The sequence below is a fragment of the Vombatus ursinus genome, unplaced genomic scaffold (genome assembly GCF_900497805.2).
Source record: "Vombatus ursinus unplaced genomic scaffold, bare-nosed wombat genome assembly UNPS02014807.1, whole genome shotgun sequence".
Taxonomy (NCBI): domain Eukaryota; kingdom Metazoa; phylum Chordata; class Mammalia; order Diprotodontia; family Vombatidae; genus Vombatus; species Vombatus ursinus.
In genome coordinates, this window is record NW_020954585.1 from 45,704,409 (window position 1) to 45,727,552 (window position 23,144).

At 44.4% G+C, this 23,144-nt stretch overlaps 1 protein-coding gene across 1 annotated transcript in view; it reads right to left on the reverse strand.

The window, feature by feature from the left end:
* FSCN1 (fascin actin-bundling protein 1) overlaps nucleotides 1-21,789 on the reverse strand; it is a 42,062-nt gene extending 20,273 nt beyond the window's left edge. Inside the window, exon 1 of the mRNA XM_027874842.1 lies at nucleotides 20,661-21,789. Within this exon, the coding sequence (XP_027730643.1) occupies nucleotides 20,661-21,495 (835 nt within the window). The 5' untranslated portion in view covers nucleotides 21,496-21,789. The remainder of the gene's footprint in view (nucleotides 1-20,660) is intronic.
* Nucleotides 21,790-23,144: the final 1,355 nt, after the last annotated feature.

The window sequence follows — 23,144 nt, forward strand, 5'->3', positions numbered from 1 at the left end:
AACTTGGAGTCTGGAGAAAGTGGGTTAATTTCTGTTTCAGACAGTTACCAGTTGTGTGTCACTACGACATAAGCGACCTCTGTGCCTCAGTTTACTCATCTACAAATGGGGGATCGGGGGAGGAGGGAAGGCTGCTTGATGGGCTCTAGTTTCCTGGTAACTCTAAACCTATGTTCCTATGAATGTGACAGAAAAGAGAAAGCAAAAAAGAGGAATTTCATTTTTAGATTTTCTCCTCTACCTGCCCTGTGGTGTTTATTTGGGTCTCATACTGGATGGCAGTTCTAATAAAGCCTTGCAAAGACAGATATTGCTCTCTAGTCCACTTAGAGAGAAAGCTTGTCAGTCTCTCTGTAAGGTAGTATGAAAAAAAAAATCTACTAACTGACTAACAATTGCTATTCCTTCAGTAGAATGCCTACTTGGCAAGGCTTTTTGAACAAGGGCTAGATCACAGATATCTGCGTGGTTTAACTTAAGTTGTACATCGGGCTGAGGGCCAGACATGAGGGTTCCCTGACTCTAGGCAGACAGAACAGAGTGCATGCCATACAATTCAGTAAATCCTGCCAGATGGGGTGTGTGTGAGAGGATGGAGAAGCAGTTCCCATCCACACAGAAACACTGGTGAAACAGATTCAGAACAACCACCCCATAGCATGGACTATTTGGCCCTTCATTTATTCCACAAATACACATTTGAAGATTCAGTATTGCTGATTACCCTGCTAGGTCCTGGGGGACCCAAAGACAAAAATGAAAAGTATTCCCTGCCCTCGAGAAACTTAACATTCTACTAGGAGGTACAACACGGATTCAGGCATATTTAATATAAGGTAAAATTAGAAAGGGGAAGGACATTAACTGGGGTGAGGGAAGGATGGAAAGAAAAAAGAAATCAGAAAAGAGTTCCCAAACGAGGAGGCACTTGAGCTCTGCTTTAATGGAAGTAGCGGTGGGAAGGGAGGACCCGAAGGAAGAAAGAATAAAATATAAAGCTATACGTGCCAGGTTGAAAAGCTTGTGTTTTTTATCTCAGGGGGAACAGGAAACCACTGAAGATTTGTGCTTGGGGAGGATTGTTTGGGGATTTACTACACAATAAACTTGTCTACCTCCTTTGGATTCACTATAACCATGTTTGATCTCTATTCCCTACGCATGGTCAATCCCCAAGGATAAGCAAACAAGACAGTCTAGGAAACCACATGATAAAGGGGAAGAGGAAAAAAAAAAAAACATTTAGACTTGGGAGTCAAGATCTAGGTTCAAATTCCTATTCAGCCACTTAGGATAAAATAGGATTTAGGTCTGGAAGAGACCTCGGGTCACTTCTAGCACAAACCAGAATCATAGTTATAGATTCTGAGCTGAAACCCACCTTGGATCATCTACTCCAACCTTTTCATTTTCCAGATGAGGAAGTCAAGGCATCACAGCATAGGAATGGAGTGTTGGATTTGGAGTTGGGAAAACAAAGAGAAGTTACTTAATTTCACTAGGCCTCAGTTTCCTCATCTGCAAAACGGGGACAATAACACCCATAGTGCCTATCTCACCAGGTAGTTGTGAGGATCCAATGAGAAAAGTTATGGAAAATATTCTGTAAACTTTTAAATGCTGTCTTTTTTTACTTTTTACTAATCACAGGCCCAAATCTGCCCCTTTTTCCTCATACATGTGCTTGGGACAAAATAGCCCTTGAACCCCTTTCTGGCTCAAGAGGTATGAAAAGTTTCTAACTTGCTGTATGACCCCATGTATGTCAAGGCGTTGAAACCTCTTGGGGGCCTCAGCTTTTTCACTTATAAAATGAGCACTGGTCAAGAGAACCTTTAAGACCTCTTCTAGCCTAACAATCTATGTGTGGGGAATATAGGTCAGAAGGCAAATTTCCCTTGGTCCCCATATCTTTCAGTAATAAAGAACTTGGAAAGTATATCGTTAAGTAAATGACCAGGCTCTCTGAGGGTTGAGATACCACTGCATTCCTTTGGGACGTCCCTTCCTGGGGCACACACAATGGGGGTGGGGGCTTGCAGTTTCTACAACCCTACAAAAGTACTCATTGGAGCTAGGAGGACACCCCCTCCACCCCACCTAAAGATTAGTTTCAGCACCATCTGGATTTCCCTACCAATTGCGCTCATTTTCCATAGACAGCAGAGCCCTGGGTATTTGGCGATGGCTAACATGGATTGACTGTCCATAGGACTGGAGCCCCGGGCCTAAGTACTTAATCCATGCTAAGACACAATCCTGCCAGGAGACCCAGTCTGTACCCCCAGACTGCCTCCCCCCCAAGTCTACAAACAGCAGTATTTGATCTGGGTGCTCCAAACAGCAGCAACTGGAGAATTTGTAAAGTCCCATGGTTTCTTGTCTGATTTCCTCCCTCCTTTAGGTGAAAGAAAAATACCTCTCTTGGGGAGAGAAATAAACTGGCACCATTTGGTCTTAAAATCCCTAATTAAGAGACTAGTGTTACTATAGAAACAGGTTTTCTCCCCCTCTATTAAAAAAAAAATAGTGATTCAGACATCCCTGAGACTGAGTAAGGCTTCTTCACACTTTAAATTACCATCCAGACGGCAGCGTCACATGCATTCAGATGATGACAGGAGAAAGACAAAAGGAGACCTCAGGTTACATGGATTACTGGGAGATGGCAAGAAAATTCTCCTGTAGGTACTGGGGTCTATACCAGGATTACAAAGAAGGCAAGATCACACACACACACTCACACACACACACACACACACACACACACACACACACACACACGTCTAGTCTGTGAACACCTTCATCAAAAATTTTTTTTTTTAAATAAAAAACAAAAACCCCCAAGGGTCAACCCCAGAGTTGGGTTACATGGACTCAGCAGAAAGGAATGTAGTTAAAACAAAACAAAACAAAACAAAAGACCCCTCCATTCCAGCAGAGGAAGGCTTCAAAGGGCTGAAACAGAGACCAAATAAGAGGTTCCATGGGGCCCAAGCTGTAGAAATTAAGAAAGGCTGCCCAGTAAAGCTACATTAAGGAGAATCCAGAATGCTGATTAAGCCAATTCTGATGCTCTATCCCATGAGACAAATGGGAAAGAAAAAATAAAAGCCCTCAACTTGCTGTCCACCCCCCCCCCCCGCCCCCGGGGCCCAACACTGGCTGGCAGATGGCATGACCACTGTGGATGCCTCCAGGAGGCCAGCTCTGCATCACCCTCCTCAGAAGTGTAGCCTGGTACTTCAGGGGGTGTCTGCCTCATTCCCCCGCAGGGACACCCAGCAAGCAACATGTGGGGAGATGAAGCAAGAATTAGTGGGATCTCAAATTCATTATCCATGGCGGGGTAATTCAGGAACAGCAGGAGCTCCAGGACTCCCCCCTCCTTTTTTTGTATCCCTTCTGCCCCAAGTACTACTGGAGGCTTTAATTGCTTTGTTCTTGGGAGTGCCTTTCATGTGGGGGCTATTTTTAGCCTCCTGCTGAGTGTCAAAGGGCCCAGCAAGCTGGATGGCTACATGCTATATATACTGCGTCTGAGCAAAGATTGGTCTCTCCCTCCCCCCCAATTCTCCCTCTCCTCCCAAGGCTTCCCTCCAGACACACCTCAATTTGATGAATCATGGACCTTTAAAAATAGGTTACTGGGGGCACCTAATTGGCACAGTGAACAGAGCTCTGGCGTTAGAGTCAGGAAGACCCGAGTTCAAATCCAGCCTCAGACACTTAACACTTACTAGCTGTGTGACCCTGGGCAAGTCACTTAATCTCTATCGCCTCACCAAAAAAGCAAAAAAAAAAAAAAGTAGGTTGCCTTCATCAGGTCAAGAGTGGTAGAAAGGCAACTTTCAGGTAACAACTCCAGGGGAAGCCAGTCAATCTATCATTCAATCAATGAACAAACTAAGCATCTCTCTGGTGCTAGGCACTGTGGATAGGTTCAAAGAATCAAACAATTTCTACTGTGAAGTAAGTTCACGTTTTAATGTGAAAGATAATGAGTGTATCTAAAAGTATATACCACACAAATATAAAATTAATAAATACAAACTTGTACAAAGTGTTCAGTGTTGTTCAATTGTTTTTCAGTCGTGTCTGACTCTGTGACCTCACTTGGGGCTTTCTTGACAAAGATACCGGAGTGGTTTGTTATTTCCTTCTCCAGCTCATTTTACAGAGGAGGAAACTAAGGCTCTTCATTCTTCACTCTGTTTAGAGTGAAGTGACTTGCCCGGGGTCACACAGATAGTAAGTGTCTGAGGCCAGATTTGAACTCAGGAAAATAAATCTTCCTGACTTCAGGCCTGGCCCTCTATCCAACTTCGTCACCTTAAATACAAGTAGTGTGGGAGGGAAGAGTCAGGAAAGACTTCATGCTGAAGAGGGTGCTTGAGCTGTATCATAAAGGAAGAGAGGGGCCCTGTGATGAGCAGATAAGGAGAAAGCACATGGCAGGCATGGGCAAAGGCACAGAGTAGAACATCCTGTGTGAGGAACAGAGAGAGGGCCAGTTTGGCTACCAAAACTAATATACGAATGCCATTCGAAACCCGAGGCATATAAGGTCTAGACTACAGCAATTTCCAACCTAGGGATTACAGAATTTGCTAGGGATCTGTCAATCAAAAGGCAAACCTATCTTCTGTAGTCTGAATGTCTCGCTTATGGACTGCCACTTTACAAATGTATGAAGATGTTGTGATTAATAAGATATAAACTCATTTAAAAGTTTTAGTGAATTTATGGTAGCTTATATACCCAACACATGGAAATATCCAAAATTGATGTTAAATGGGGTTGTCACACTTGAAAAGGTAGGGAACCCTTGGTCTAGAGCAGAGGTTCTCAAAGCGAGCCATACTGTCCCCTGGGGGGCCCTGGAATGATTCAGGGGGGTGGCAGTAGCCTTGGGTGCAACTAGGGGGGCTGAATAAAAATAAGGGGGCAGTGGAAGCATAAGGAAAGAAGAGAAGAAATTTTGAAAAACCATTGGTATATGTTTCATGTGTTGTATAACAGAGTTAAAAATGGTAGTGATTATGTTATTTTCCAAATAAACACGCAAAATGCAAGTTATATCTGATCAGTGATCAAGTCTGCTGACAGGTCTTAACAAGCAAGTGTTGGCAGGCAAGCACGTCTCGCATTGTTGGAAGTCCAGCATGCATCAGTAGGAATATTCGCATGTAATCACTTGTTTATGATACAATACGGTTACATGATGCAATATTGCATCATCGAAAATTTCAATGCAGGAAAAACCACAAATTTACAATAAATTATTAAATTTAAGATGTATTGTTTAAAAATACATATATTTTTTAAATGACATAAAAAAAGGTTAAAGGGTTAATGAAAGTAGATTTCCAAGGGGGTGCTGAGTAATTCTATTTTTTTTAAATGGGACAGCAGGCCAAATAAGTTTGGGAACCTCTGAGAGTCCAGAGGAAGAGATGATATGCTGTATGTAGTGACTTTTGCATGATGATCTGAATTCTTCTCAGTGCTACGAGTAAAGCTTACCAATGACTACTTAAAAGCTACCTTTTGGCCAAAGACTAAAAGAAAAACTCACTATCTATCAAAATATTCATAGTAGTACTTTTCTAGGAAAAAAAAATACTAGAAACAAGGTGAGTCCCCACTGGTTGCAGGGTGACCAAATAAATTGTGATATATTCAGTTGATAAACATTGATTAAGAACTTACTACGTGTCAGGTATCATGGGATAACCTGGGGATACAAAGAAAGACAAAGACATTCAGAGCTTCAGGCTAGTGGAGGAGACAATATGCACAAAGCTATGTACAAACAAGTTATGTACAGGATAAATTTGGAAATAATTAGCAGAGTATATGAAATGTCGAAGAAAATGTACCAAATGAAGCAAGGAACGAACGAGGAATTCAGAGAAACATGAAAAAACATATATGACCTGATTCACAGTGCAGTGAGCAGAACCAGGTGAGAAATGAAAAGAATACTTAATGCAAAGTCAAAATCAACATAATTTTAATGATCAATTTTGGCCCCAGGGAACAGAATTCAAGTATCTACATCTGTTTGGTACAGTGATAGGAGGCTATAGTTTATGCTTCCACTCAGTTGATTTATCAGCTAGTTTTACTCAATGTTTTTCTCTATTACAAGTGGAGTACATCTGGAAATTGCTACCATCAAAACAAAAGGCAGCAATGTTTAAAAGCTACCTTCTTCAATCAATCAATCAATATAAATGTTTAGTAAGTACCTACTGTGTGCCGGGCACTGTGCTGAGTGCAAAGTTGTATATGACAAAATGAACCCTGAACTACAAGTTAGGCACCCTGGATTCTAACCCCAGACTCTACCACTAAGCAGCAGTACCACCTTGGACAAGTTCTTGTATTTTCTGAGCCTCAGAGTTCCTTGTTGTTCCAATGAAAAGGTTGGACTAAATCTAAACAGCTCTTATGTCATAAATCAAAGGCTCTCTCCCCATGCCCAACCAAAACATCCATCTTTATCTCTTTCTCATTAACACAGTAGCCAAACTGGGCTGCTACCTGTCCTCCACTGGACAAATTCCAAACTTTTCTATCTGTTCACCTGTGCTCACTTTGTTCCCTATCAATTAGCACTTATCAAGTGGTCATTATACACCAAGCACTAAGGATATAATAACTAAAGTGAAACAATAGCCGCCTACCCTCAAGGAGCTTCCATTCTGTGGGGGTGAAGGGGAAGAAGGCAAAGAAACAACCTGTCCATGTAGAACTGTATAAAGAACATGCAAAATAAATACAAGACAATTTTAGGAAGGAGGGCTCTAGGAGCTGGAAAAAAAATCAGTCAAGACCCCTTTTAAAAGGTGTCCATATCTCTAACATTCTCTCCCTAACTCGTTGAATTCATATCCATTTTTAAAAAATTTTTTTAAAATTTTATTTATTTATTTTTGCTTTTTGGTGAGACGACTGGGGTTAAGTGACTTGCCCAAAGTCACACTGGTAGTAAGTCTTAAGTGTCTGAGGCTAGATTTGAGCTCAGGTCCCCCTGACTCCAAGGCCAGTGCTCTATTCACTGTGCCACCTAGCTGTTCCTATATCCATTTTTTCAAACCTAATCCAAATACCTCCTCTCGCAGGAAGTCTTCCCTGATAACAACCTCCCCTCACACAGGTAATAATTTCCCAACTTATTATAGCACTTTGCTTTCATATTTTGTGCATTATGCATTTATCTGTCCAAATACTTCCTTCCATTTTTCCTACTGCCTTCTCTATTGTACTAAGCAATCCTCTGAAAGGAGGGACCATGTTATCCAAACTTTGTATTTTCTAACAGAGTGCTCTCAACACAGGAGAAGCTTACTAAATTGATGTTCAATTCAATCCTAACATCTAGATAATTCAATGACTCAAGAATGTTTCCTCTTAATGCTGTAGAAAATGTCAATAGTGGAAAGGCAGAATTCTTAACGGAGCGAGACATTTCCATTCAAACACCCCAAACAGAACTACTGCTTGGTATTTTTCCCAGACCGACTTTCTTCCTTTTCCCATAATTGTGGGTGTATCCCCTAAGGTCCCTTTTTTCTTCTCTTCTCTCTCCATCTTCTCTCACTTGGTTCAATTAGCTCTTTTCTAAATGACTCCCAGATCCACATATCCACCCCTAGTCTTTCTTTCTTTGGCATATTGACCATTTCTAACTGGACTCCAACAGGCATCTCAAATATATGTCCAAAATACAACTCATTCATTATCGTTCCCCTCCAATGTACCCATCTTCCAATTTTCCCCCATATCTGTTGAAGATGTAACCATCCTTCTGATCACCCAGGCTTAAAGTTGCAGTCATCCCTCTCTCCTTATTTGCCCTCATCCCCCATACCCAAGTTTTGTTGGTTTTTTCTCCAATACATCCCTCACATCCATCCTTTCTCTACATTCACATGACCACTCTCTCAGTTCAGGGCTTCCCTGCCACTTGCCCGGACTATTTCCATAGTCTCCTAATTGATTCCTCCCAGTAGTTGCCGTAATATTCCTGGAGAACAGGTCTGACCACGTCACTGTCCTGCTGAATAATCTCTAGTGGTCCCCTAGTACTGCTAAGATCAAATAAACTCTTCTGCTTGGCAAAAACCTCTTCACAAGCTAGCTCCAACCTATATTCCCAGTCTTTTTTATATATTATTCCCATTCACACATTCAAATCCAATCAAAATGGCTTCCCAGCTCCTTACATCTCTTTTCCATCTGCTTCCATCTCTACGCCTTTACATAAACTGCTCCTGTGTTAGAGAATGTCCTTCCCTCCTGCCCTTTACCTCTTAAAATCTTTAATTTCCTTCAAAACTTAGCACTGTTACCACCTTCTATATAGTCTTTCCTGATCTCCCTCTCCCCACTCTACCACCAACTGCCAGTATCTCTGCCACTTAAATTACCCAGTATATGTGTGTGTGTGTCTATACACACACATATATATATACATATACACCCCACACACACATACATACACACACACATATTGCATTAGTGTGTTTGGAAGATGAGTTTTCAAAAGAAGTGATCATCTTCCTACCAAATGGAAGCCATAGAGATCATGAGCTAGGGGTTTCCTCTTGGAGAGGCACAGGCTGTCAGAGCTAGAAGAGGCCTTGACAGTCATGTAGTACAACCCACAGTGACTTGCCCAAGGTCTCACACACTCAACATGTCTCCTCCTATAGAAATATTCCTTGAAAGCAATGATTGTTTATTTTTGCATGTGTATCTCCATCATCTCACACAGCATCAGACACCTTTCAAGAATCTAATGCTGCTTATTGAATGAACAGTTCTGAACCCATCCTAACATCTGGATGTTTTGTTTTTCTTTAATAACTTGAAAATTCCATCCAAGTAGCTGAACTGGATGAAAAAAAAAAAAAAGAACGATACCTTAAAAGCAGCATGATTCTATCACTGTTATTTCCAATTCTATATCACTTTTCTTCCACCCCCAATCATATCTCAACTATATAGAAGAAGGTAATGTTCCCAAGTACACTGGTTTAGGAGTCAGGAGACCTACAAATTAGAACTGGCCCTGTCAAAAACTGAGAAAGTCACTAAGCCTCCCCTTTCACATTGATCAAAGGAGGGCATTAGATTAGATAACTGTTAGATGTCTTGCCTAGCTCTAAAATTCTGTAATTTGCTGGAATCAAGGACAAAAGGGGAACTTTTGCAAACTGAGCTATGGGGGAAGAACATTCACCTAGGTAGATGCTATAGAAAAAAAAAAAGCCCACTTTCATATTCATACTACCCTACCTCACCATGCATATGAAGGAAGCCCAACAATTATCCTTCCCCCTGAAGCTCTTTATCCATCTCACAAGAGGAAACTGATATGGGCTGGATCTGTTATTTCATATCTGTTATTTCTAAGGCTGGGCTTCTTAACTTAGGGTCCAAGGGGTCCATGAACTGCATTAGTGTGTTTGGAACATGAGTTTGGAAGATGAAAAATAAGTCACATCTTTTATTTTCACCACTTCTGGGTTTCCTTTGTGATCTCATTATATATGAATTGGAAAACAGTATTCTAAGAAGGGATCCATGAGTGTTACCAGACTGCCCAAGGGGGTCCATGACACCAAAAAAGGTCAAGAACTCCCTCCTACTATAGAATGGTCTTAAATGAGAAACTCCCTCTCTGCCCATGCAGGTTGGCAACTTCTCTGCAATGTTTTGTCTTGGACTTAAGAATAAGAAAACCCAAGTGGGAATTCTAGCTTTGATACTGACTGTGTGACCTTGGGCAAATCACTTCCTTTCTCTGCGGGTTGTACTACATAACTGTCAAGGTCTCATCTAGCTCTGACATTCTAGTGCCTCTCCAAGACGAAGCCCCTAGCTCGGGGGTGGCGAACTAGCAGCCTCGAGGACTGACCAGTCCAAGGACCGCACTTGGCCTAGACGGCCACATTCAGCCTCAAGGCTGCAGGTTCCCCACCCTTGCCCCAGCTTGCGATCTCTATGCCTCCCATTTGGCAGGAAGATGATTACTTCTTTTGAAAACTCATCTTCCAGATACACGAATACAATACCAAAGAAACCTTGACAGGATCCAACCATTCTGGAACCATTTGGTATTATGCTAGGAAAATGTCAAAGATGTCCATATCCTTTGACCCCAATATCCTGCTGCTAGGCACCTAACCCAAGAAGTTAAACGATACAAAGAAAGGTCCCTGTGTACACCAAAATGTTTATAGCAGCACTATAATGTAAATGCCCATCAACTGGGAATAGCTAAACAAAACATGGTACATGTAGCAGTACTGTACCATAAGAAATGATTCATATGAAAAATTCAGAGAAGCACAGGAAGACTTAAACAAACTGATACAGAAAGCTAAGTAAGCAGAACCAAAAAATAATATCACAAATGATGACAAAGTAAATGGGAAAAATTAAGATGAATGCCTCGTCCAGGCTGGTCCAGAAGAGAAAATGCACCTACAGTTAACCCTTCCATATCTCAACTTTCCCCATCATGGTTTTGATATACAGTGGGTCAGCACAAGAAATTAAATGGGAATTTTTGGGGGAGTTTTTCGGAAGCCACAGACAACACGTGAAGGCCAGCAGATGATAAAGAAAAAGTTTAGAAAGTCATAAATGCATAAAATATCTGTATAGTATTATATAATATCAACATATCTTATATTTTAATACCACAGTAATTCAGAATTTTTCTCTGGTACAAAGGGAGGGCCAAAAAATTTTCATGGATTTTCCACATCACAGGCAGTGCCACCCCTAACCCAAGAGGTTAATTTAATTAATTAATTAATAATAACTGTATTTCTCATATTAGCAAAGGTAAGGATTCTGGGCAGCTAGGTGTGGCAGTGGATAGAGTGCTGGGTCTGGAGTCAAGTCAGGAAGACCCTTCTTCCTGAGTTCAAATCTGGCCTCAGACACTTCCTAGCTGTGTAACCCTGAGCAAGTCACTTCACCCTGTTTGCCTTAGTTTCTTCCTCTGTAAAATGGGCTGGAGAAGGAAATGGCAAACCACTCTCGTATCTCTTCCAAGAAAACCCCAAATGGGGTCATGAAGAGTCAGACATGACTGAAAAATGACTAAATAAAAGGGATTCTGGGTGTAGAACAATACTGAATGAACTGCCTTCTTTCCTCACCCTCACCTCCCTCCTTCCCCTAGGCTTTTAAACTTCTTTTTAAAAAAGGGATAGCTCCCTGGTGAAGTGGCAGGCTGGGGTGGGGAATATATTTGGAAATGAAGGTGAAATAAAAACCTAAAAAGATTCCAATAATTTCTTAAAAGGCCATCTTCATTTCTAATTTCTATTGATCTCCAAAAGATAAGCTTTTTGCCTACAGCCCACTGGTCTACTACAAGCTTTCTTTCAGGAACAATGCAGGCCCTCCTTGACATTCTACCTAATCTAATTATGATCTTCCCTGGGGAAGTCTATCTAGCCCGATTTGGACTATTTACCAACAAAGAGTTTTAATTCTACTCCGATGACCCTTTTCCAGAGTTGCCAGAAGGATCATGCGGCTTGAAATTCAAGGCCAAGAGGAGAATGGCAGAATGCCCCAGTGACGGCCCTGGCCCTGCGCCTGGCAGAAACCTCCTGGGCTTCAGCTGTCTCTAGGCCCTAGGCCCAACCTCCCTCTATCACTTCTATTCTTCTAGACCGTCCTAGTTCGGAGTCCCTGGAGGTGGCCACATTAAAACTTTTTCTAAATCTTGACAGAGTTTATCCCTACTAACTTCCTGAAGCCACTATCTCCATCTTTCCTTACTGGTATTTAAGACTTGAAGGGAGATTTAAGATTAGAATCTAAATGTCAAGTGGGATGCTGACTAATCTCTGCAATGATGACAACCCACAATTTATCGGGGCAAAGACACGGCAAGAGAATACTGTTCAGTCTCAGCTAAGGACCGTGCTTGTCTACTCAACCTTGTTTTGTACAAAGCAGGTGCTTTTAAGGGGGATGACTGAATGGAGATGGAAGAGATGTCGTCTCCGGGTTCCTTCAACTCTAATCATCGGAACGGCTGAATTCTAGACCTTCCACGGTCGTGGCATCACAGAATTCAAAGGGCCTCAGAAGCCATGTGGTCTCAATATATCTGATCAGAGAAGCCTTTGCTTTCAGAAAACCATTGTCCCTTAGAGGCAGGAAGGTGACACTGTGGATAGAGCCCCGGACCTGGAGTCAGGAAGACCAGAGTTCAAATCCAACTTCAGACACTTATTAGTTGTGTAAATCTAGGCAAGTCACTTAACCTTTGCCTACTACTTCCTCAGCTGTAAAATGGGGATACCAACGTTCTGGATTGCTATGAGGATCAAATGAGGTATCTCTAAAACATATGGCACAGGGCCCAGTATACAACAGGTGCTTAATAAATGCTTATTCCCTTCCTTTCTCACCAATCCACCTTTGGACAGTTTTAATTGTTAGGAAGTTTTTCTTTACGTCAAGCCTGAATATGCCTCTATAAGATGTACCCATAATTCCTCGTTGTGCCTTCTGGGGCCAGACAGAATGGTTCTTCTTCCACAAGACAGTGTAAACATATTTGAAGGCAATGAACACATCCCCACTCAGCATCCTTCTCTTTTCTGGTCCACACCTCCCAGTTCCTTTAACCAGTCTTCATATGTCCTAGTCTCCAGTCTTCTTACTCTTCTGATTTCCTTCTTCTGGACACCTTCCAGTATATTGATCTTTGCTAAAATGTAGTGGGCAGAACTGACCTTCATATTTCAGACACAGAACAAAACAAAGTACAGAGGGCCTATTCCTTCCCTCATTATAAACACTATTCTTTCCTTTCAATGCAGCTTTTTTTTTTAAAAGTCTCAGTTTTGTTTTGGTTCTTTTTTTGGCTACCTCATCATATCAATGACTCATATCAAGTCTGTGATGTAGTGCATGGAACACTGGACCTGGAATGAGACAGACCTGAGTTTGAATTCTGCCTTAAAGACATACTAGCTTACTATGTGATCCTGGGCACTTAACACCATAGGCCTCGATTTCTTATCTATAAAATAGGAATAATAATAGCACCAACCTACTTCTTGTTAATGAGATAGTTAGATGGTTCAGTGGATAGAGCTCTGGCCTCGGACTAGCTGTATGACCCTGGGCAAGTCACTTAACCTCTGTTTTCCCTTAATCTACTGGAGAAGAAAATGGCAAACTACTCCATTATCTTTCCCAAGAAAACTCCATGGATAGTATGGTCCATGGAATCATGAAGAGTTGGACAACTGAACAAGAACCTGTTGTTAGGACTAAATGAGATAACACAAGTAACGGGCTTTGCAAACCTTAAAGTGCTATATAAATGTTAGCTATTATTATTATTATTGCTAAAGTCTCCAGATAATACCTTGTCTGAAAAATATCCCTCTCCTTTACTTAAAAGTTGACTTTTTTTTAGCTGTGACCCTGAATAAGTCACTTAACCCTGGACTGCCTCACCAAAAAAAATTAAATTAAAAAAATTTTTTTTTAAAGTTGACTTTTTAAACTCAAGTTATCAGTTAAGCTTCACCTTTTTAGTTTTGGCTCAATATCCTAATCTGAGACCTTTTGGGAGCCCCTCTGTCATTCACTGTATTAGGTTATCTCTTCTGGCCTCATCTTGCCCAAAGGTTTGAGAAACATTTTTTGGGGCTTAATCTAAATCACTGCTAAAAATGTATTAAATAGCATGGGGCCAAGCATACATCCCACTGGAGACCTCCAAGAAGACATACTAATTGCTCTTGATCTAACCAACTGTACTAGTAGCTAGCTACCACCTCTCCTTCTTGTCCACAAGGATAGCATGAAAGATTGTCAAATGATTCGCTGTCCTTAGCTAATCCCTGAAAGAGGAGACCGAATGTTCTTCCAGAGGGGGCATGATTGCCAACAGGGATAGGACAATGAAAGACTAGTCCTAACAGAGGCCAACTCCAGAGCCCCTCCCACCTCCACAAAGCCAAATTACAGTTAACAAGATGTTCCCGCTACTTAGATAGAGTGACTGAGGCTTTGGCACCATCTCCCTAGAAAAGGGCCCTGTATGATGAACCACTGGAGAAAGTCACTGCATACAGTGCCTAGCATGTAGCAGATGTTATATAAATGCTAGTTATTATTGTTAAAAGAAAAAGATTAGCTGTTACAGTCACTCCTTTTGCACTCCTTGATGATGGCTAAGTGAAGATTAGTTTTGGACCAAGCCCTGTGCCCTGACTCCTTCAGGGAAGCCAGCTAACAGCAACTCAGGAGATGGTCAACTCCTTATGAGCAAGGACCACGCCATATACTTTTTATACTCAATATTATGCCTACCACTGCACTAAGCCCTTGACAAGTAAGTACTTGTTAATCCAGACAACCTGATTTCTCACCCCAGTAATTGGAAAACTCACTCACTCATCTCATCGAGTCCTTACAAGTTGAGTGTTAGTATCTTACTTCTGAAACATGGTTTTCGAGTTCTTAAAGAGGATGAATCACAAATAACTGGAAAATTATGAAGCTTTAGGGAACAGGAAAGGGGGGAGGTGAGAAAAATACATGGGGCAGTTTGAATTCTCAATGTGATAGATTTAAAAGGTAAAAAGGAAATTTTTTAAAAATCCAAAATTTTACCACAACTAAAATACAAGAATTGTGATTATTTTATCAGCTTAATAAACTTCCAGTAAGGGACCTCCCTCCAAAGATTTAGTGGACCTAAACCCTGGGAAGCAAGGTTTTACACAGCCATTAAGTCTGAACCCAGGTTCTAAGTCCGGCACCCTATTTACTCAAATAGGAAACTGGAATTCTATTTGGGAGTCTCACACTAAAGATAAGACCAGGCACTAGGAGATATCTGGAAAGCAATTAAAGACTGGGGATGGAGCCAACATTGCAGCTTTGGAGTCTCATGTCCCTTGGGATGTTCTTTATTATAGAATACCACTGCGAGACACCCCTCTCCCTCACCCCTGCCCCACACACTTATTAATGATTCAACCAAGTCTATCAAGATAATCCTAGTTAGCACATGTACAATCTATATCAAATTGCCTGCTTTCTCAAGGATGGGGGAAGGGATAGAGAAAGGGAAAGAATTTGGAACTCAAAATTTTAGAAATTGGATGTTTCAAACTGTTTTATCATGTACTTGGAAAAAATAAAATATAAAAAATAAAAATAAATTTAACAATAAAATATAAAAATTTTTCCAAAAAAGATAATCCTAGTTGGGAGTTATCTTCTTCCTTTCCTCTCGGCCCTCAAGTTTTCTATTGGGCAGTCTGTGTTTCAATTTAAAAAGTTTTTCTGCTCATTTGAAGATCATAGGACAATAGATTTAGAGGTAGAAGAGACCTTGATGGTCACGGAGTTCAACCCCTTCATTCTACAGAAGAGAAAAAATGAAGCACAGAAGTTACAATGACTTGGCCAAGTTCACACAGCTAGTTGAAAGAACTTTTTTTTTTTAACTAATTCTTACATCCAGTGACCCACCCAGCAAGCCAAGCTGCCCCTCCAACTGAGAAGCGATCAGGGGCAGCTAGGTAGCGCAGTGGATAGAGCACCTGCCCTGAAGTCAGGAGGACCTGAGTTCAAATCCGGCCTCAGACCAAATACTTGACACTTACTAGCTGTGTGACCCTGGGCAAGTCACTTAACCCCATTTGCCTAAAAAAATAATAACTGACAAGTTATCTAACTTTTGTCTCTTAAAAAGAATGTCATCGTCAGAAGGTGACCTTAGTTTTCCTCACTTGCCCACCTGCCTAATCTCTTGACAGAAGGTATCATTTGGGAGTAAGGGGGAGGGAAGGGAAAGGAATGGAATAAGAGCAGCCCACAGGTGACGTGTTTCCTCTTCTATTCATTCAAATATTCAAAATGGGCTGGGATTTCCAGATCCGGTTCTTATAACTTTCCAGGACATCTAGAGTGCTATGAACCCACTGACTTCTCCTCCCTATCACTTTTATTTAAGTATTTCCTCTGAGGACAGTCAAGAAGGGTGAGAGGCAAAAGAAACAGACTTTGAGATGGTATCTCCAAACAAAAGGCCCCAGTTTTTGTTTCTAACTTTTTTTTTAATCAGCAAGGAAGTCATCAATTCTCAAGATGGACGGGATTCTCCCAACAACTTCTTGTGTATCCTCCTGTTTCTCCTTTTAGGCTTAAAGAATCAGGCAACCAGGATTACAGAATCTGAGAATTGGAAAGAGACCCCAGTGACCATGTCTAGACCAACTCATACAACAAGAGGAATCCCCACTAGGGGTGCCTGACAAGCGGTCTTCAAGTAGAGAAAACCCACCATCCACTAGGGCATCACATTTCACTTTTGGACCGCTCCAGTAGTTCGTAAGTTTCTCTGGATCTCAAGCCTATATAGATCCTTTTTGCAGTTTCTACCCACTGCTTCTGGGTCTGCTCTATAGGGCCAACAGGACAAGTCTAATCTCTCTTCTAAGGGATAGCCCATCCAAAAAACAAACCAGGGCCCCTCCTATCCAGGCCTTGGAGCCAAGTTGCTAAAGGGAAAAGTGTGGGAGGTTCGAGTCACCTGGCACTCAGCTCATCAACTGGCAAGAGTGCTCCATCATTTCCTGTTCCCCATCATGGTTAGTCACTGATTTTAATTCACCTGTAGGGCCTGAGAAACCTAGAACCACCACATGGGCTTGAAGGCTTTGGTTCCATTGCAAGATTCCCTGGGACACACAGCCCTCCCAGAGTCATCTTTTCCTTCTTCTTCCATGAAAGGTCACTGGAGGTCTTTGGTATCCCAAGGAACAACAAAGCAAAAATTGGTAAGGAGAGCCTCCCGCCAAACAGAATGATGCCTGGAAGCCTAACGCTAAGAGAAGGGGCAGGAATGAGCCAGGTCATACACATGAGCTGGACAGGACCTGCCTGAACCACTCAGTTTTATTTTAGCAATCTATCCAAGTCAGGTGGGCTGGCGGAAGAGTGAGGAGGAGAATCCACACTACCTAGCTCCTAGCTCTAATACTCACTATGTTATAGCACTGTCTCTCTCCCTACTTTTGTTAAAAACTGTTGAATGCCACAGACTCACAGCATCACAGATCTAGGGATTGGAAGGTACTTCTCAAGCCACTTAGTTCCACCCCTTCATTTTAAAGAGAAGGAAACTGAGGCCTAGGGAGCACTGGATTTGGGAGTCAGGAGGACCCGTATTCAAATCCTGCCTCAGACACTTAGCTTCGTGATGCTGGGCAAGTCACTCAGCTTCCTCATCTGTACAAAAATAAATGGATTTATGATTCCAGAGGACTGATGATCAACCTCCAGACAGGGGTGTGAGGGGCTCAGGGTGCAGAATGAGGCATACATTTTTTTTGGATGTAGCCAATGCGTTTTGCTTGACTTTGTCTATTTGTTGTGATAGTTTTCTTTTCTTTCTTTTCTTCAATGGGTGAAGGGAAGGGAGAAAATAAATGCTTGTTAATTGAAAAATAAAGTAATTTTTATTAAATGAAGGAGTTAGACTCAGTAGCTTTTAAGGTCTCTTCCAGCTACAAAATCTATGATTTTTTAAGTGGTGTCTTGCCCCAGGGATCCCAGAGGTGGAATTTGAAAGCAGGCCCTCTGATTTTAGTGTTTGTTCAAATGTACCCAGGTAAGTGAATCGGATGCTGGCAAAACCAGGACTCTGTTGTTTTTTTGGAGGCATGCTCAAGTTGGTGGGCTTCAAGGGACAAGGTGGAAGGCAACCTTGCTTCCCGGGGGCAGCAAGTTATGAGTCTCAAGGAGCCTGTTCATTTCGTTTAAGCAGAGATTGAAAAGAAAAAAAAGGGGGGTGGGGGTGAAAGAAGGAGAGAAAGCAGATCTGAAGGAAAGATGAAAGGGGAAGGAAAAGCCCCACTCTTTGGGGGTGCTGCAATTTGGCTCAATCAAGAGGTCATCTCCAGGGACTCTGGCTCTATCTTATCAGTCAAGGAAGACAAGACCTCTCTTAAGTCAGCTGCCTGGGTAAAGGGTTTATCTTAGAAAATGGAACTCAGCATGGGCGTTCACCATTGTCCAGAAACCAGATCTATCTGCTGTACTGAGAAAGGAGATGGTGGCATTAGAGAAAGCCAGGAAAGCCACTGGAAAACAAAAGGTTAAAAAAAAAAAAAGGTTTTTTTTTAAGTTAGCAAAGTCTCAGCAGCAATTCTACAACTGCTTGGTGAATGCTGCTCCTGGCCAGGATTAGCTGAACGGAAACAGCTTTTCCAGCTAAAATGTACTTAAGACAAGAGATCATATTGCAGCAGCTAATTGGACCACTGCTGCCTTCCTTCAAGAGCCCCGAGAGTCCCAATTCGGTTTTTGGTTTGGGACTGGCAATTTCAATAGCACCAAACAGCTTTCAGAAATTAAGGAGGTGGAGTAGGAACCCCACCCACCTCTAAACCCACGGGCTATTTGAGGCCACTAACCATTTACCTTCTCCCAGTTCAATCAGACCTTTGGCATTAAAACAGACCTAAATGGTGGCTCTGAGACTCTTGAACAGTTAGAATCACACAATAGAGGTGGGGGGTCTGCATATTCCATCTGGAATTCTACCCCATAATTCTCCCCACCTCCGACCTTTTTCCTTCAGGGCAAGCAGACTTTTTTTTAAGTGTGGGGGTAGGGCAGGGGTGAGAGCTCTAGGGTCCCTTCCTGCCTTAAATCGAAGATCCTTTTCATCCTGTTGGAGAAGTTCCCAACCAAAACTGCTCAAGCCTTATAGTTAAATTTGCAGGACACGCCCTGAAGCCAAGTCATAATTATTCATTCCTCCTAAAGGCAGGATTCTACTATCCTACCTCTTCCCAGAAGCACAGAAGGGAAGTATCAGGATTTATGGTCCCTGTTGAAAGGAAAAAAAGAAAACCCTGACCTTTACACTAACACTACTCGCCTCCCCTTCCACACAACACATCTGGTTTTCTCATCTGCAGTGTGACTATGTCATCAACTGTGTGACAAAGCTGAATGAAGGGAACTACAGCTCAGGGCCAGCCCCTTTCCTCAAATTCTCCAGGCCCCACCTCACAAAGACAAGAGATTTATTTAATACCCAACAGACATCAACATGTGATGGTTTGGATTGCAAAATTTGTGCAGAGGACCCCAAATTTTATTTGAGGAGGCTGGGAAGGGATGGACTGGATGTGTTGTTTTTTGTTTTTTGTTTTTTTTTCACCAGCTTTTTGAATCCAGGAGAGTTCCTGGCTTTTTTAAAGATGCTGTTTTTAAACGTGGCTGAAGAAAGCCACACCCATCTCATCCCAACCCACCCAGAATCACCTCCTCACCTCCAAAGTCAGCGCTGAGGACAACAGGGGCCCCCTGTTAAAGTTAGAGGGGAGGGATGCAGAGGAGGAAGGGCAAGGCAGACATGGAGGGTTCAGCTTCTAGAGCCACTAAAAAAAGGGACTAAGGTGAGAAGCAGGCTGCCAGACAGTCTACAAAAAACTGGAGGAAGGAAATATTGCCCATCAAAAGCAAGGAAACTTCTGGGGCAAGAGTATAAATTATATGCAATACCTCTCACCATCCACCAGTCAGAAGGATCAGGAAGGAGACTTGTTCCCCTGGTGAGCTGATGTGGCATCTGCACATTCTTCGGAGGAAAATGTTTAGGCAGTTGTTACTCTTAAGTTTAGAGAATGAAACTGAGTGAGTTTTGTGGATAGCAGAGGCTCAGTAGAGTTCCCTGGGCAAGTGTAAAAGGCAGAATAGACTTTAGAGTAAAAGAAAAAAATATATATTTATAAGGGGAGGGGAAAGGGGGTATTACAACGACCAAGACGGCAAAGAATGAGTGATGGAGGAGCCGCCCCCACCCCACGAGGCAGACACGTTTAGATAGAAGTGGAAGAAAGCATTTCAGGAAGCATCATCACTTATTCCACTCCCCACCTCCCATCTCATCATTCTGCTCCCTCCCCTCTACCCCCAGGAGGGAAGAGTTAGGGTGAGGGAACAGAGAGGATTAGTGTCCTCCCAGTTACCGGGGACTGGGAGGGGCGGGGGCACCTGGGAGGCCTTTACACATTCCAAGGAGAAGGGGGTTGCTCTGGGGCTCCAAAACTGTCCCAGGGGTTTCTCTTTGAATCCTTCGGAGAATATAGGATTCCTGGGGGGTAGGAAATGAAAGGAAAATGTCCCAAGACAACAAAGCTGTCTCCCTCGAGCCCCAGGGTTGCGACCCCTGCTTCCTTTGCCCTCTCCCCAGTGACAACAGATCCATCCATTCTGCAGATCCCTCTTCCCCAAGGAGGGGCAGGGAGGGAAGGAGGGAGTGGGGCCAAGCCCCTAGACAGCAGTTGCCCTCCCCCCATGCCCATTTAGGCATCCCTCACGAGGAAAGCATCGTTTTCCTTCACCTCCCCGAGTGGAGACCGAGGGGGGAGGTGGCGGGGGGAGGGGAGAATGGGGAGTAGGCTGGGTGGAAGCCGCGGAGAGAAAGGAAGGTCGGGAAGGCTTAAGCAAGCTGCAAGCTTTAAGAAGGAAAGAAAGGGCGGGAGTAAAGGGGAGTGGCCAGGCCGAGGCTGGGCTGTGAGGAGAGGAATTGGGGATCCTGGGAGGGGAGGGGCGCGAGGGACCCTTACCCTGGCGGGTGGACACGTTCCTCTGGTTGCCCGCCTGCAGCACCACCTGGGGACAGCTCTGCTCCAGCACGAAGAGCTCGTCCTTGCCCACCTTGGTGCTCTTGCCCGCCTTGAGCGTGCCGCTGGGGCCCGACGGCGCCAGGTAGCGGCCCTCGCAATCCCGGAAGGCCACCTTGCCCGACCTGAACTCCAGGGTGTAGCCGGTGCCCGGTTCGGGCTTCTCCACCAGGCGCCCGTCGTTGCGCAGGAATCGGTGGTCGGCCGTCTGCACGCTGTAGCGCTGGTCCTGGAAGACCAGGGTGATGAGCGAGTCCACGCCCCAGGGCACGTCGCGGTCCACGGCGATCTCGTCCTGGCGGGCGCTCAGGTGCGCGTAGCGCTTGCGGGTCAGGCTGTAGATATTCACCTGTGGGTGCATGGCGATGTGCACGCTCCACTTCTCGGCGGGCGAGATGGTCTGCGCGAAGCACGACAGCCGGTCCTCGGTGCCCCCGAAGTAGCGCCGGTGCGGCTCGGACTGCAGTGACCAGCGCCCGTCGTCGTGGGCCACGATCAGGAAGCGGCAGTCGGCTCCGGGCGTCTCGCTGTCGCAGCTCACGTTGCCGTCCTTGTCGGCCGCCAGGTAGCGGCCCAGGTGGCTCTTGAGGCACACGGCGTGGCCCCCGCCGCTCGCCTCGTCCGCCGGCTGCTCCAGCGTCCAGATCTGCTTCTTCTTCAGGCTAGTGGCCGAAGCGTTCACCTTGAACCCGAAGGCCTCCGCCGTCAGGTACTTGTTGCCGCAGTTGATCAGCCCGAACTGGATCTGCACCGACTCCGACGTGCCGTTTGCAGTCATGCTGGCTGCGGGTTGGGGGGGCGATGCTGCGGGGCCGGGGAGAAAGAGAGAGAGCGGGCGGGCAGGGTGGGAAACCTGGGCGCTGGCGAGACGAGCCGCGGAGCTGGCAAAGGGAGGGCTGGCTCTCGCAGGGGCCCCTGGCTGCTGCCTCGCTCCTCTGTCTTCTTATCCCCTCCCGCCTGCTTTGCCTTGCCTTGCCTTGCCTTGCCCCACCAGCTCACCCCGTCCTTTGTTTGCCTGTAACGTGCTCCCGCTTCCACCGCTCCACAAAGCCTGCCTCTCACCGCCCCAGCTGCAGCCTATATAGACAGGATGATGTCAGGGGGTTTGCAGCCGGCCCCGCCCCCCGACAGAGCCTCCCGGCCCCCGCGGTGGGGTTGGGGATGGGGATGTGGGGATGGAGATGGGATTGGGAAGCAGAGGAGGGAGGGAGGCTGCAGCTGCAGCTCGCAGTGGGGGCAAGCACAATGCAGCCCACAGATCCCCCCCCTCCCCACCCCCTAGCCAGTCAGCCCCTCGGAGGCCCAGCCCGTGTCTTGCAAAAAAGAGGCTTGGGCAAGGCGGGAAATCTGAGGCGGAGGTTCATTCTAAACAAGTCTTTTCATTGATCGGGGTCGGGGTGGGGGGGGGGTGAGTTTTGTAGGGGAAGAATCCATAAATTTGGGAGGGGGCTTTTTTTTTCCACGGGTTTTACTTTTGCTTCTTTTTCCCAGCACATCCTAGTGGGCAAGTCCTGCCCGTTTTCCTTTGGTCCTTTCTTTTTGCATGGCTTTGATTACTAGCCACCCTAAATTCCACCCACCCCAAGCTGGCCTGCTAAAGTAGAGAGAATGTAAGCATTCCTGAGGGCTAAGGGGTGTTCCCAGAGCTTTCGGGAGGGTTCAGAATGGTGCTTCTGACCAGCTTTCCCCCTCTTGGGGGGGGGGTAGACATCGAAGAAAGAATATCTAAATTTCCCTTTATAAAATGTCAAGGACAGAGTCACATTGGGCCCAAACCCCTACCTAAGTAAAATGGAAGTACCCAGACTAATGCAAAATCTCTAAAGTTAGAGCTGTGATTTTTCTTGAATCTCCTCCGTCCTGACGGGGGAACTGTGCATTTTCCTTCCTTTCTTCGCTTGCAATAGTAACCTCTCCTACATACATATGTATTGTAAGCTGGTTACAAAGAAGGGGGGAGGGGAGGTGAAGAGAGTCTTCCAAGGGGCAAGAAGTAGAAACAAGACAGTAAGGGATGTTGCTTTAGCCCAAGGTTTGTTGGGCACCAGACCTAAACTGGCCTTCCCCTTTTAACCTTACCCACCCTTTGCCTAAGATATTCTGTCTTGTGATAGTAACCTTTCCTTCGGTGCCTTCAGTTCCTTCATTCAGCCTCAGAAAAATTTCCCTTCTGTAACTCTTTGACCAGAACTCAAGCTCTCTTGGCTGCAAATCCCCCCTGGATATTCCCTCTTGGTTCTTCTCCATGTCCTTTGTCACTACTTCTAGAATTCCCCTAGATTTCAGAAATCTCCTCTGCATTAAATCCTGTGGGGCCTCTCCCTAGGCCCTTTGGCTTCTCACAAGCTCTGAGGCTGCTGTACTTTCTTCAGAATTTAATGCTGTTCCAGAGAAATACAGCAGGTCCGATCTTGAAGCCTTGCTTGG